At 31.2% G+C, this 15,775-nt stretch overlaps 1 protein-coding gene across 1 annotated transcript; it reads left to right on the top strand.

Annotated features, from left to right (window-relative positions):
* Nucleotides 1-8,047: 8,047 nt before the first annotated feature.
* LOC127730884 (uncharacterized) lies at nucleotides 8,048-14,829 on the top strand. The gene is made up of 6 exons (XM_052239487.1): nucleotides 8,048-8,152; nucleotides 8,526-8,694; nucleotides 9,042-9,592; nucleotides 10,620-10,997; nucleotides 11,483-11,598; nucleotides 12,157-14,829. Exons 1-6 carry the CDS (start codon nucleotides 8,059-8,061, stop codon nucleotides 12,505-12,507), a joined length of 1,659 nt encoding a protein of 552 aa, XP_052095447.1. The 5' UTR covers nucleotides 8,048-8,058; the 3' UTR covers nucleotides 12,508-14,829.
* Nucleotides 14,830-15,775: the final 946 nt, after the last annotated feature.

Here is a 15,775-nt window from a genome sequence, read left to right as displayed (position 1 = left end):
ACTGAAGTTAAGGATTATTTTAGTTTCTTTTCATTCGTCTTGAAAATCCTTGTTTGAAGACTACATAATGTGGATAAAGACAAATGTTTTGGAAAAAAGGAGCACAGTTTTCTCCCGTAACATGTCAACCAAACGTAGAATGTGTATGATGTATATATATATATAATGTATAGGAAATACACATGCCGGTACATTGATTGTTGATTAAATAAATTTGCTCCACTTAAAAATATTATATGGACAGTGAAGTTTACAAAACAAAATGTGTGTAAAAATATTTTTAAATATTTTTTTTTTCAGTTCAGGCTAAAATATTTATTTCCAAAATACTCCTGCCCTGCTCCCTCCCTCTAAAATCAAGTGGGCGTCTCATAGTCACAGAGAAAGCAACAACACTATCGAAAACCTGCCAACAACGTCAAATTTTCCAATCAACAAAATCAAACACCAATCCCTTAGTCATCATCACCGAATTTTATTATTCTCAAACTTTGCTTCTTCTATTTCTTTCAATTTTCTAGATCTGTAGTAAAGGGGCATTGTTTATTCCAGTTTGTGCGTCCGTCCGTCGCGTAGCAGGTTAACGTTTTGGTTTGAGGTTAGTTTGTGGTTACATCAACACATGTTCATTGTGAAGTAATATATGCCAAATTATGATTTGACCCAGATTTCACGGTTACCTGAACATGGAAATGCGATGATGTAGAACTCCATACAAGACTTATATGAATTAAGCTCTTACAAACGCAAATTTTCAATGCAGTCAAAATTAAACATACACCCTTTGATTTTCTTTTTTTTAAAATTATTTTCTTTTTATTTCCTTATCTTTTTTATGTAGCCTACATATAAAACTTTCTCCAATTATTTTTCCTGAATTCACAAACACATATTTAGGTTTATTTGGGTTTATACAACACATTTGGTAACTAAATTTACATACACAATTTGGCATATCACATTTCAATACTCTTTACTTGGCTGCTGGTGTACTATGGCAACGTTATTGTCGCTCTTTGTCGTTGTTTTGGTCTTTTCTTCTGTTCCGGCTTTTGGTGGCACCTATTTTTATTTTTTGTTCTTTCTACAATTTTTCATTTTTCATTTTTTTTTTTTTATTTATTTCAAATTCTAACTCTATTCATTTTATTTTATCAATTTATTTTCATTTATTTTTTACCAAATTATTGTTCATTTTAATTTTTATTCCTGTTTTTACAATATTCCTGTTATCTTTTTGTCTCTCAAAATTGTATTTATTACCATAAGGTAAAAATAAATTATTCAAATGTTCAAATTGGCGTAAGCCAGGGCCGACCGTGCAAGATCCTTATGGGTAGTCAAGACCAAGCTCTAATCCGAAAACCCTAAATTTAGGTTAAAATGGTCAAAACTGCATACATTTTGAAGGTGTGCTCCTCTTGAAAGAGTTTAACCGTTGTATGATCACCAGCATCGGAATGCGCTACATATATGGCTTTCTATATTATTTTACACCTCCCGAGAGTTTACTGTTACAAGTAATAGCCTTTTAAAATAATTTTACTTTCTTAAACATCCAATTCTTTAATTATACTAAATAATTTTAAAACATCATCAATATGAATAATATTAAATTACCAGTTTTAGGAAACAATTATGGCAGATTAAAGATTAATAGATTTGAGTTAAATACCAGACAATCAATAGCTGTTAACAATGAAGCTTTATACGGTCTATAAGTTTGTATAATGCACGAAAGTAAAGCAAAGTTTACTGTTTGTTAGATTATTGTTAAACTTAAAATCAAAGTTCAACAATTTAAAGGTGTGCAATACAAGTTTACAGACATAATCATTCATAAATAAACCAACTTTTTGGTCTTTCAAACATGGCGTAGAAATTATCAGGAATATATTCAGTGAAAAAGTTAAACTATGCAATTGTACACAGCTATCGTAACTTGTGTGGTTTTCATTTCACTGGTTGGTAACGGTAAGAAATTTTTATTTTACACTTGTTTACTTTTCTCTTAGCATAATCTTTGTACTGATACTGTTCTCTTAGCACAGTCTTTGTATTGACACTGTTCTCTTAGCAAAATCTTTGTACTGATACTTTTCTCTTAGCACAGTCTCTGTACTGATACTTTTCTCTTAGCACAGTCTTTGTAAAGATACTTTTCTCTTAGCACTATCTTTGTTCTGGTAATTTTGAACAGCTAAACAATCTAAATATAGAGTCTTGACTATCCAATTGAGAATTGGAGAAACGCAAAAAAAAAATAAAAATAAAAAAAACTTAACCGCAAATTTGTGTGACTTGTTTTACAAGTAACATATTGTCATCCTTTTCGATATTTTGAAAGGTACGAACTTTACAGATGTACCAAGAATAAATATATATATTGAAATCGCTGTATATTTCCTTCGTCTAGACTATCAAACGATCACGATGATAAGTACCGATTATCAGGTTGTCTGCATTTTGATATTGTAAAATATCAGCTGCGAGTCCCAATATGAAGCTTTTTGTCGAGTGAGCGCTGCTGATATTTTACAATATAAATATGCAGACAACAAGATAATCGATTTATCTGGTTGAATTTGTTTATTTTGCATAATAAAAAAGTGTTTTCTTTTTTTCACCCGCAAACCGGAAAAAGACTTGATAAGTTCAGGTCAAACTTATCAATGTCGGTTTATACATTATGACGTCGCTGATATGTCCGGGTCAAAGTTATTAAGGTCGGGCCAACGCATTTGACGTCACAAAGCCGTGATATGCAATTTTATTAAGATTTTAAAAAATTATTGGTAGTGACATACTTGTTGAGTTCTTATTTTTTCATATATTTTTTAGCGTCCGCTATTGATTGTTGGGTATGTACAAGTGCTGAAGCTGGTTGCGGAGAAAGTATAAATGAAGAAACACTACAGGATAATCTGAAGACAGCTTCTGGGTGTATGGGATGTAGTAAAACGTTTAAATCTTTAGGAACAAGTAAGTATGTTCTCTAGATGGAATACCCGGTATACCTTTTTGTTATTTTGTATGTATGTGTGTGGTAAAATGTGTAAAGCCTTATAAATAGGTCGGTATATTCTCTAAACGTATTATACATTTTGTTTTCTTAATGTAAGGAATGTCAAGAAACAAGTAGGTATCACGGTTATCTAGCTCGATTACATACTGTCAAATTTTGTGTTTTAGCTCATATGAGCCACATGTGTATTTAATTTGAACTTGCACAGCGCATGCTTTTGACTTTTGTGGGTTTTTCGTGTTTTCCCTCAGTTGTGGAAAGGATTGAAATAAAAATATGTACATGTATTATCATTTTGGACAAAAACGAACAAATTATTCGTAAGGAAACGAAGAAACAATATTTATTTACGAATAAAGGAAGATGGGAGATATGCTTTAGAACTATCCTTAAATGTATAGAATTGTACCTATTTAAGGTAGATGGGGGTCTAAATTAAAATCCATAGAATTGTTTAATAATTTGTCAAAATGTAGTTTAAATCATGTTTTTTTTCTCAAAAATATAATAAAACGTATGGGTCACCGGGCTTTTTTCACGCTACAGGTTGTGCAAAATTGTCAGATGTTGTATAGATTATGCATTTAAAACCCAATTTTGTGTGATCAAAAGAAAACTACACCATATAATTTTATGATAAAATATGAGAAGATAGCTCTTATAATATGCTTTCAGATAAGGAAAAGAAAAAATGGGGTCACCGGACTCGTTTTCTTGTTACATAACAAAATAGGTAAATTCACAACACATTCTATTATAAAAGTTACTTTATCTGAGTTATCTCCCTATATATCTGAGTTATCTCCCCTTAAGTGGCAAAGTTGGAAAAAAAATAATCAAACAATAATATTCTGTTCTTTATAAAATACAGCCGTAAATATGACAAAACACACAATTTTCTATATTATTATGAAAAGTCTTACACATGAATTGTAACTACTCTCGAAATTTGCACATATTATTAAAGATCTAAACCGTGTGTTATCTACTATTTCAAAATCCAAGATAGAGGAAGACACCCCAGCTACCTTAATTGAACATACGTTGAAGTAATTAATCAAAACAAAAAAATGATCTTTTTTTTTCTTTTTTTCTTTAGTTTGGTCGGAAGTTGAGAGGAGGTGTCTGACAACTGCCACTGACACGTGTGACAATAAACTAGGTTATGGAGAATGTACTTGTTCGACAACGTTCTGCAATGGAGAAAATAAATTGTCAATCAAACCATTAACAGTGCTGATTATTTCTGTCTTTTGTATGGTGTTGTTCCTGTAAATAGCAGAGAGTAAACCAGAAACTTATGGTCTTATAATAATTCTTTTAGTGTTATGCATTATGTAAAAATCAACACAATAGATTCGTGCTACTTATTTTTGTCTGAATTTTGTAAACCTTATAGACAAAACATTCTAGTATTGTACCTTGTTTGTATTCTTAAACGCTTTGACACCCACATAGTCTTGATTTAACACATTAAAAAATGGCCTCCCCCCTTTTTTTTAAAGGATGACGAATCTTCTTCCTTTTTAGCCTGGTTTCGTCGATGCCTTCTAGCAATTTCAGTGAATGTGATTTCGATTAATATAATACACTCTGATTGTCTTGTGTTTCTTTTATCGTCAAAAATATTCCCTTTCTTGCTAAATAATACAATCGCAAATTTGCTTCTGAAAAAAAAAAGAAAACATGCATCTAGTTTATGGTATTTTATACAATTCAATATGCAACCATTTAGCTCTCATTCTTATCACATAATACTAATAGTATCTTTCCCTAACAAAGTATTGGAATTAAACATATCCTTTAGATTAAAAAAAACACGGTGGTATCCAGTTTTATAATTTTTCTGTAAAATGCATGATATTAACTATATTTTGGCAAAGTATAAAAAAAATACATAATTGTTGTTTATACTCTATACTACCTTATGTACTTGTATTTTAACAATGGCTTCCAACTTTTGGTAGTTTTGGGCGTTCCTGATGAAGGTAAATCCACGAAGGCGCGTCAGATGCATCAAATTAAATAAAAATACTATTCTATTTTTAGTGTATTATGTTCTTCGATGCATTTGCACAATGTTAAAGGCGTACGGCGACCTATAGTTGCATACGTCCACTTCATTTGGACTCTAGTGGACATTCTTCCCAAATCTCCTTTTTTTAAATGAAAGGTTGGAGCAAAAGTTTGGCGTATTTTCGAACATGTTACCACAATAAAAATGCTTAAAAAATGGCTACACTAAATCCCTGCCTGGGATGTGTTTTAATTGATTTTAGTCTCTGATGCAGGATTTTTTATTATTAATTGTTTTTGGCTTCTAGCTTTCAGTAACTGCAAGTACTCTCAAATCGTACTCTCGTGTTAATTTGACCTGTTGACACAATTTGTAATGCATTTCTGTTATTCAATGTTTACTTATTTTGTGTTATATCTCGTCTTACTATTTCTAATATGTACCACCTTTGATAAGTACATTTGTATTTAGTATGACTTCTGCACTATGAATAACCGATTTACTTTGTAAAAAATGTTTCTGTACACCTAACAACAAAATTATTGTATTTAAATTTACCTGTGTACGTTACTTTATTTAACGCCATTTTGTCCTAGGTTAAAGTTGTCTTTTTGACATTGAAACATCTTTTTTATTTAAATTGTGTAATAGATCAAACTTATTCGTTCAGTGTATCTTTACATGTTTTTGTGTATTGTCTTTTTGATCGAGTTAAGCCATTTCAATTGATATTTTATTGTGTGTCTTTTTATATTGCAATGTTTTACCACTGTTTCAGGTTAGGGTGAATTTTGGCGCCTGTTAAAACATTTAAACCCGCTGCATTTTTATGCACCTGTCCTAAGTCAGGAGCCTGTTGTTCAGTGGTTGTCGTTTGTTGGTGTGGTTCATAAGTGTTTCTCGTTTCTCGTTTTTTATATAGATTAGACCGTTGGTTTTCCTGTTTGAATTGTTTTACACTAGACTTTTTCGGGCCCTTTATAGCTTGCTGTTCGGTGTGAGCCAAGGCTCCGTGTCGAAGGCCGTACTTTGACCTATAATTGTTTACTTTTTACACATTGTGACTTGGATGGATAGTTGTCTCATTGGCACTCATACCACATCTTCTTATTTATATCTACAACTGCAATCTTGACAGATTTAAAAAAAATTGAATACTTAGGACATCGAAAACGAAATGCTATTTGAAGTAATTCTATATATAGCTTTTCAGATACAGATTCATTCCTTTTGTTTCCAACTCCATCAGGCAAAAGTTGATCTTAGCAGCTTTAGAAATATTCTTGTGTGGTCCCTTTTGGTCGTATACATGTAGCTCTTCAAGTGTTCAAGTAGTTCTACATCATTAGCTTTCAACTCTTTGGGTTCCTGATAAAGGTATTTCCACAAAAGCGCGTCGGACGCACCAAATTTATAAAGCGCTACATTTGTATTCCAAGTTTTGTTTCATAGTAATCCTTCGATACAAAAGATTACAAAGGCATGTTCAAATTGCAACATTGTCTTTAACGACCCCCGTTAACTGCAAAGTTCGATTCTGTAGAAATATTGTAAAAAAAGATAAATCGTTTTTTAGAGATAATTTATAGACCCTTCATATTCGTATTCCAAAGTTCGAACACCCTTCTGAAATTTAACCATGCGAGTGATTGACCCTCAGAGAAACCTGTTATAAAATTCAGTTACACGAGATACCTCATCTTATAAATTTATCTTATTCTTTTAAATCGAAAAAAAAATCTGTTTGGTAAAATAATTCCTTGGTAATAGATACAATAATATAAATATCTTTTTTTCTAAATGAAAATTGCCTTACATTATTACAGTTAAAAACTATATAGCAACCATTTCCGTTAAACTATAACTGAGAAATACTCCCAGACTACCTTATAATATTACATTATAACATGTACATGACGACCGACAGCAATAATTGTGTTCTGTAAGGTTTTCAGTTTTATGTCTTTTTGGCACTTTTGGTATTCAAGATACCATGCTTTCATCGAACGTACATGAATAAATGGTTTTATACAAAATCATATAATTCCGATGGAACCGGAAGAACTTCTTTATATCTGACGGGTGCACATGATGAACTAAAGCAATGGTATGAAAGTTCAAACATAAATGATAAATTGTAATATTCTTCCGTAAGTGAAACACTTTCTCCAAAGAAGTAGCGATTATCAATAGTATTATTCTATGTGGTCAGACTTAAGGGTCTGTCAAAACAAGTTAGCTCTGGTTATACGGTATTTCTTTCATATTTTTAATTTGGAAAGCTACAATAAATCTACCTTACAAACACTCGGCTATAAATATATCAATCATTAAGAAAAAGTGCATGTACATAACACATCTAAGGACAAAATCTACGATGGCCTGAGGACAACACATCAACAACTTCATTATAACCATAGACCATACAACATTTGATCGCGAATCTGTTCCGTAATCAATCATCTCCTCTAGGAAGTCAAAATAGTATTTCCAATATCGTAGCATGTTATTTAACTGTTTATATTGGTTGTTGGGGATTTAGCAGTTGTTTACTTGTTTACTTCTTCAAAAGTTTTCTAATTTTGGTTTCAAGATAAGATATTTTTTTCCTTATCATATCTGAAATAGCCATGGAAAAGAGTGTGTGAATATATTATCACTAATGACTTAGGTAGGTATACTTATATACATTTGTACATTAGATCGAGTTTGTCAACGTTGTCGTGTTTTGTCATAACTATTCCATATCTCCTTTTGCATTATTTTTTCTTGTATCAAAAATCCTAAAATAACATTTTTTTTATATGAATTGTATCTATGGAAAAATTTTGACAGATATGATATGCAGATTACAAGCAATATGTGAATATGTCTCTGGACCTGCAAAAACGTAACTTGAATATTTTATTAGTGAATTTCATGCTTATTTCAATGTTATATCCCATCTGCTGTCAGTGAATATTCGTATATAATCTTTATGATTTTATCATTTAAATATTGATTGCTATTGTAGAAAATGAATCTTTTGTTGGTGTTACCATTTTTCCTGTGCATTTCATATTGTCATTCTGAAGTCCATCTCGAAGAACTAAAGCCCAAAGAACTTGTGTGTAAGTATATATACATTTCTTTTTGTATGTTTCAAACAAAGAATTTTGGACAACGTAATGAAATTGGGATATGTAGGGTCCGTTTCATATTTCAACAATATAAAAATACCACGAGTGTTAAATATTTAAAGACATAGGAACTCTATCATATATAACGCATACTTTCGTGCTTGCCTGATTGCGCATATAAGTTTGATATATAAATACGTTTGATAGCGATGGACTTTGTTCAATATAAAAACTATCTTTGTTAAAAATTGACGAAAATGAACTTTCGTAAATCTGAATATAAGTTCAATTTGATAATAAATTTTTTTGTTTTTGTGTTACTTGAGATCGGTTAAAACCAGACGATATAAATATATTATTTTAGTATTGAATGTGGCAGTGAAAGCGAGGCTACTTGAGAAGCTATCTGAAGAAACTGACAAAATCCAATTTGAACGGAACGAGTTAGTCAACCGTCATAAGGCATGTCTACTAAATATTTCGTCTACAGCCAAAGCTTGCAAACAGTGTGTTGTAAACAAATGTGAAAACAGGTAAAACTTTTATCATTTACGTAACGACAAATTCATCTGTATATGCAGAATATTAAATCAAGTCATGTATATGACATTTCAGTTTTTGTCTCACTTTAGTCTTTTGTTTTCTCCCTTTGAAACGATGCGATGCTTTGCGAACGTTTTCTTAATTGTCAGTCAAATTGAATGGCAATGCGCTCTTATGTTTTGTTACCTCTTGTATTATATTTGTATCACTTAAAAATAGATCTTTGTCATCGAAATACATTTTAACAAAGCAATTACTTCCACTGTACATCGCAGTTCAGTGCCACAAGTTCAAAGGACAATGTCTTAAATATTTGTACATGTTTACTATATTGTAGAGGAAAGCAATGTCAACTGTCATCAACAGATTTACAAAAAATTAAAGATGAATTTGACAATAAAGAAATACCTGGAGTGGACTTTTTAAGCCCCCCAACTGTTGTTCAAGAGGAAATACGAGAAATAAAAGAAACCGCAGAAAAAAATATTATGAAAGATGTCCCGGTAGATTTAAAGCCAAAAGGGGAAGAAATAATCGAAAAAATGAAAAAAGGAATGAAGGTATTCCATAAAAATCTTGGTCAAGCTGTGAATAAATTACCCGATTTATTACCGAAAATAGAACAAAACATAGCATCTATGAGTTCACAGATCGACATCAATGCTGTAGAAGACATGGCAAATCAGGCCGCTGGTCAGATTTCAGAAACAATGAATGACCCAACATTTAATGGAATACGAGCTCATGTCGTTAACAGTAACAATATGCTGAAGCAAAATTTACCATCTATCATGAAGGCAATGGGAAATACATTATCAAAGTTAAAGTTAGCTGTTGGCAGATTTGTTGGAGTTGTAAGGGTACAAGCAGGAACCGCATGGAAACAAGGTATAAAACGTATTCAAAATTTCAAGCTTTGTTTAAACTTAGAATAATGGTGAACTTAAACATTTACATCTGACCTTACAATATTATCAATCAGTTGCACAATGTTTTAAATTCCCGTTGTGACCTAGAGTCAAAAGTCAATCTGAGAAAACAAGACAAACAAGTTATTTTATATTTGGATATTTGTTTTTACGCTTAGAAAAAACTGAAGAGTTATACATTATGGACCAGGAAATACAAAGTCAATCTTTGTTATACCAAATTCCTTTGTCTTTTATACTTGGAAAGAGGTCTTCCATCTTTGAACATAAATCAAAATTGAAAAGCTTTTCAAAACATGAAAATGACGGCAATATAATGCGTTATGCGTATATATATGTTATGATCTATTACCTGTGGTGGTCAGACTGAGTCTTATATTTTTTAAGCATGAATATCTGTTATATGTTAAAAACAATATATATCATTCTTCTTCCTGACATTTAATCTTTTAATTATGTAAGTTATAAGTTAATTATAAAGAGTTGGGGTTTTACATATGTATCGATTATAGTAAACAAATGTTAAATTCATTTTTGATACCCAAAGATATCAACATTTTGTTAGTTGTGTATAAGAAGGAACAATGACCAAACGAAGATATCAAGTAAATATAATTATTGATACTGGATACAATATTAAATATATTATCATTTAAAGTTCAAGAAACCAACGCAACGGTTCATCCGACCCAATTCCATCTAAAGAAAATCATAAAGCAACATTGTAGCGTAACCAAAAAGGCAGAAATTTCTCTGAAACTCTAAAGCGAAATACTATTGTGCCTTTGATGGAACGATGATTTAAAACAGCTACAAATTAAGTATTAAAGAGGTAAATTCAGGGAATCTGAATATTCCCCTCAAGGTGATGAACAAAGTTTAACTCTACCTCTAAGCAAACGGTTTTGTAAGTTTGTTTACTACTTAAATACTAGTATGATTTTTACTCGGTGTTATTTTTGATATGAGAACTTGTCTTCCTTTAGCTGCCACAGATTTGCCAAATCGAACCAATATGGCTACAAATAGTCAGCTTTCCAATACCAATATGGGTATGTTACCTCAACCATTCAACTTAAACCAACAACAAGCTGTGAATGGAGAGCAGGCAATGTGGAGTTCTGGAGCACAGAATCAACAATCAAACAATGTACAGTTTCCACAACAACAAAATGGACAATTTCAGCAATCACCAGGTTTTTCCAACATACAGCCTGCAATGGCCCAAGGAATGACAAACTGGCGGAAGAGGAGACATGCCGATGTACCATGTGATCAGATAAAAGCTAGATCTTACGAGGCATGCCATTCTTACCATTTCTACTGTCCGTCTTGTATGAACGAAAGGACTATCTTAGAACATGGTAGGTTTAGGGAGTTTAATATTTAAAGCAATATGTAAGAGCTAAAGGAACTACAAAATATTGGAAACATGAGCAAGCTATATATATAACCCATAACAACACAAAAGTTTAAAAAACAGACAATTGCTTACATCCACTTCATTTGAACTTCGGTGGATAGTTGTCTCATTGGCAATCACACCTCATTTCCTAATTTTTATATACACATTATTCGAAGATCTTTTCTCAAACTATATCATATGTCATGAGTTCATACTAGTACTATAAAATATTTTTTTAATATACCGGGTAGTTCAAGCTGTTCTACATAAACTTAAGTCTGTAATAATGTGATATTGACTTTCACATAACTTAAGTTTTATTGTTTTGTAAGACAGTGACATGTACAATTAAGCTTGATAGGTGTTAGTATTCATTAGAAAAAGGAAAGACAACATCTTCATTTATTAAAGAAAAAAGACAAATTGAATGATTTTTTTTTTCAGATTGTGGTCGAGGAGCACTTGTTGCTATGGTAGCCATAAAGGAGTTAGATCTACAAGCAGGAAACGATGTAATAAAATACAGACAGTATATGGACAATGAAGAAGTGATTAAGAAGGTATATTATATATATAGTTATGGTTGAACTATTTAGTTTCTCATTTAGCTCTTTCCTTCTTTTCATCTTGTGCTGTTGTGAATTATTGTGGCATAAAAGTACTTTAATTCACCTATAGAGATATGCATTAGTCCTAGCCTACCAAAAGATTGGGAACATGACGTAGTATATTCGTTGCTTCCATAGTTTATTGTTTATAATATTATTATAATTATTTCCTTAATTTTGATTACAATCTACAGTATGGCATAAGGCGTTTATACTGTAGATAGTAAACATACTGTCAGAGTCTTCCAATCTTTATTCTATCGGATTAGCATATATCTGAGTTCCTTGTTTATCCTACTTTGATGAAGACCATAGAATGTTTATTTTCTTTTCAAGGAACCTTTGATGGTATAGGTGTGATAACTAGGGATTTTATTTTAATCACATAGACAATTTTAAAGAAAATGGCGATATTGAAGTGATGTTTATTTTTTCAAACTCTCGAACTTGGAACTGTGTTCCATAAACTATGAAACTTTATACTAACTAGAATATGTATTATATGCACAGGTTCATTATGATAAGAAAAGCCTGAATCCAGAAAATGGGATGTACTCCAGAGCTTTTGTCACAGTTCAAATTGGTGAAGAAAACAAGATATTCGGGACCTCCATGCTTCCTGATATTCGGAACATAAAACATGCTGGATTTATACTAGGTGATGAACTCTGGGATATCTTGCAGAGTAATGAAGACTCTGCGTCAGTTCATATTGCACAAACTCCGGAATTTCATAATGTTAAGGCAGAATTTCTGAAAAGTGAAAATACTAGTTCTTCTGCTGTTGTGTATGGGACAGTCTGGGGAGTCGTTATTATGGTCATGTATATGGGAATAGTTGCTATATCTGTCATGGTATGACCTCTTCATTCCAAGATTGTCATATGTATCCCCTAATTGAAAAGACTATTTGGCATTATAGTTATAAACAGTAAAAGTTAATGCGATTTATACATGATCGCAATAATAATATTTTGTAGTAATCCGCTAGGCAATTCCTTAAAATATTGTGTTTGTAAGTGCTGATAGTTTAACCATTGTATTCCTTTAATATTTGGGCTTTCTGAAATAGTGTGATTGGTTGATGAATTCAACTTTTTAAAAATAGATTGTTTGTAGAAAATTTTGAAATCCTGGAACACCGTAAAGTTTAATGCTAGTCTAGTTCTGAATAGTTCTTTCAACGTTTTATTATATTTATCAGAACATATATCATCAGTCCCATACGTTTGATAATACTTGGTAATTATTCTTTGAACATTTAAAGACCACAGCAAAGCTGTTTATAAAACACGATCAATATCTTCTGGGAACAATAACATTATAGGATAAACACATTTTTGTCAGGAGGTTATTGATGACTTCATATAGCAAATCATCTCACAATTACGAAGTGTTCTTCATACCTATATGTTCAAGTTTAATGATGTAACATTTTTATGAAATTTTATATATTTTTCATTGAAAAATGTTGTTTTTGGAAAGATTTCTTGGATAGTTTTTAAAATATAGACCTTTGAATATTGAGGTATTTTGTTAGTAAATTTCGAGTGGCCGCCATCTTGTTCAATATGTAACCCCTTTTGCACGACTGGAGTGTTCTTCAAAACGATATGTCTCAGTTTAATAATTTAACATTCTTTTAAAATCTTCTATTTTTTGTCATGGTAAATGGCTATTAATCAGATTTAAAAAAAAATTAAATTACAATGTACTTTGAAATACGCAAATAACTACTTTCTTCGTATATCAGAGATTCGAATTTAAGTTTATTGTTGGGTGGTAGCTTTACACGGGAGGCGTATGTATTTAATTAAAATCAATAGAGACGAGGCCCGTTAGTATAGAAAGTCCCTGACTGGACCGCTGCCACATAAATGTCACATAAAAGTCCCTTTGAACGTTTACTCAGTTTGTGAGTTTGGACTTTTTCTGTAAAGTTTTTAAGTCAGCGGCCCAGTTTACACATCAACAACCTCTAGAAAAATGTGTTTAATTGTTATAATTCCCCACCAAAATTTTTTTTTATTATAATTTCAACTTTCATGGATTCCGTTCATTTTTATCGCACATACATGAACATCACAGGAAAATCCACATAGTGTTTACATAGGCTACGAAAGTAGTTGCGACAACATGGTCTATTGAGGTGTAAACCAAATTTAACAATAATTCAATAATATCATTTTTTTATCAAAACTATGTGTTTTTGCATTGTAATATGTATTAGCATTGGATGTTTATACTAATGATATAAACATGTTATTGGTTACACTTATAATTGTAGTCATCGTAATGTAATATTTAAAGCCTCATTTATGTTTTCATATTCAAAATGATTTTAAAATTCAATATTCAGTTAAACGATATTCTTTCTTTCTTTCTTTTTTTTTTATATTTTGGCTTTTTTTTAATATATACCACTTTAGGTGCTTTTAAAATTCCTATACTCTTTTTAAATTAATGCATTTTTAAAACTGTTATTTGTCGTTTTGTAAAATCTTTGAAAACCATCATTCTTCTATGGTTTCACCAAAGATAATCAGAGTTTATGAATTCTATTCTGGTAATGTGCGACTTTGTCAACTTTTGCCTTGGCTTTCAAATGTTTCTTTTTGTTTGAGCGTTCCTGATGAAGGTAAATCCAGAAAAACGCTTCGGACGCACAAAGTTATTTAAGTGTTTTTTTTCATTGTAATTCTAGTAATATTTCATTAGGTATAGGTAATAACGGTACCAAGTTTACTGCACCAGAGGCGTATTTGTCTAATATTATATGTTTTACTCTTCTTTTAACCATATAACCTTAAAGCTAGAGTTTTTGATAAAATTTATTATCAATTGTATATATGAGCTAATATAAAGCAACTGCATTTATTTTTGTTCAAAAGAAAGAAATAATGATGATTTCAGAGCAATAGAAATACGTTATTATTGCAACTTTTTTCATGGATTTATAATACGATATTGTCATTTTAATCAAAATGGGAAGCTTGATTTGGCAAATCTATTTATAACAACAGAGGATTATCATTAACTTAAGGTGTTTTGGTGCCTTCAATTTCATGTATAATTTGAAAACATGATTTATGTGAAATATATGTTTTTCTGTACATTTTCCGAAAGAAATTCTCTAACAAATTCTTTATGATTTTGAAATCCAAATAAAATGTTCATTATGAATATGAGTTTTGGAGTTGTTTCTTCAATGTAAAACACACACCTCAATGACACCTGCCTTTGGGATGACTTTTGAAAGTCAGTGTGTCTAGCATGTTTTCTCACACAATTTACAATTTAAGGTTTTAGCAAGAAAGATATGCAATTTGACAACAAAAAAATATGAAAAATGTCTGGACCTTGTAAGTACCAAATGTAATTCCCTACACCACAAACCTTGTATAGGATTTCTTACACCACAAAACTTGTATAGGATTTCTTATTGTAATTCCCTACACCACAAACCTTGTATAGGATTTCTTATTGTTATTCCCTACACCACAAACCTTGTATAGGATTTCTTACACCACAAACCTTATATAGGATTTCTTATTATAATTACCTACACCACAAACCTTGTATAGGATTTCTTACACCACAAACCTTGTATAGGATTTCTTATTGTAATTCCCTACACCACAAACCTTGTATAGGATTTCTTACACCACAAACCTTGTATAGGATTTCTTATTATAATTACCTACACCACAAACCTTGTATAGGATTTCTTATTGTAATTCCCTACATCACAAAACTTGTATAGGATTACTTACACCACAAACCTTATATAGGATTTCTTACACCACAAAACTTGTATAGGATTTCTTATTGTAATTCGGCCTACATGACAAAACTTGTATAGGATTTCTTATTGTAATTCCCTACACCACAAACCTTGTATAGGATTTCTTACACCACAAAACTTGTATAGGATTTCTTATTGTAATTCGGCCTACATGACAAAACTTGTATAGGATTTCTTATTGTAATTCCCTACACCACAAACCTTGTTTAGGATTTCTTACACCACAAACCTTGTATATGATTTCTTATTGTAATTCCCTACATCACAAACTTTGTTTAGGATTTCTTGCACCACAAAACTTGTATAGGATTTCTTATTGTAATT

Source organism: Mytilus californianus, unplaced genomic scaffold (assembly GCF_021869535.1).
Source record: "Mytilus californianus isolate M0D057914Y unplaced genomic scaffold, xbMytCali1.0.p SCAF_2, whole genome shotgun sequence".
NCBI classification, from domain to species: domain Eukaryota; kingdom Metazoa; phylum Mollusca; class Bivalvia; order Mytilida; family Mytilidae; genus Mytilus; species Mytilus californianus.
The sequence above is the reverse complement of the archived record's forward strand: the minus strand, read 5'-3'. Positions and strand labels throughout refer to the sequence as shown.

Bases quoted from the DNA above. Each gene is read 5' to 3' on its own strand.
- LOC127730884 (XM_052239487.1), top strand. From the start codon at position 8,059: ATGAATCTTTTGTTGGTGTTACCATTTTTCCTGTGCATTTCATATTGT. The intron at 8,695-9,041 runs GTAAAACTTTTA...ACTATATTGTAG, and splicing joins GTAAACAAATGTGAAAACAG to AGGAAAGCAATGTCAACTGT. The intron at 9,593-10,619 runs GTATAAAACGTA...GTCTTCCTTTAG, and splicing joins AGGAACCGCATGGAAACAAG to CTGCCACAGATTTGCCAAAT.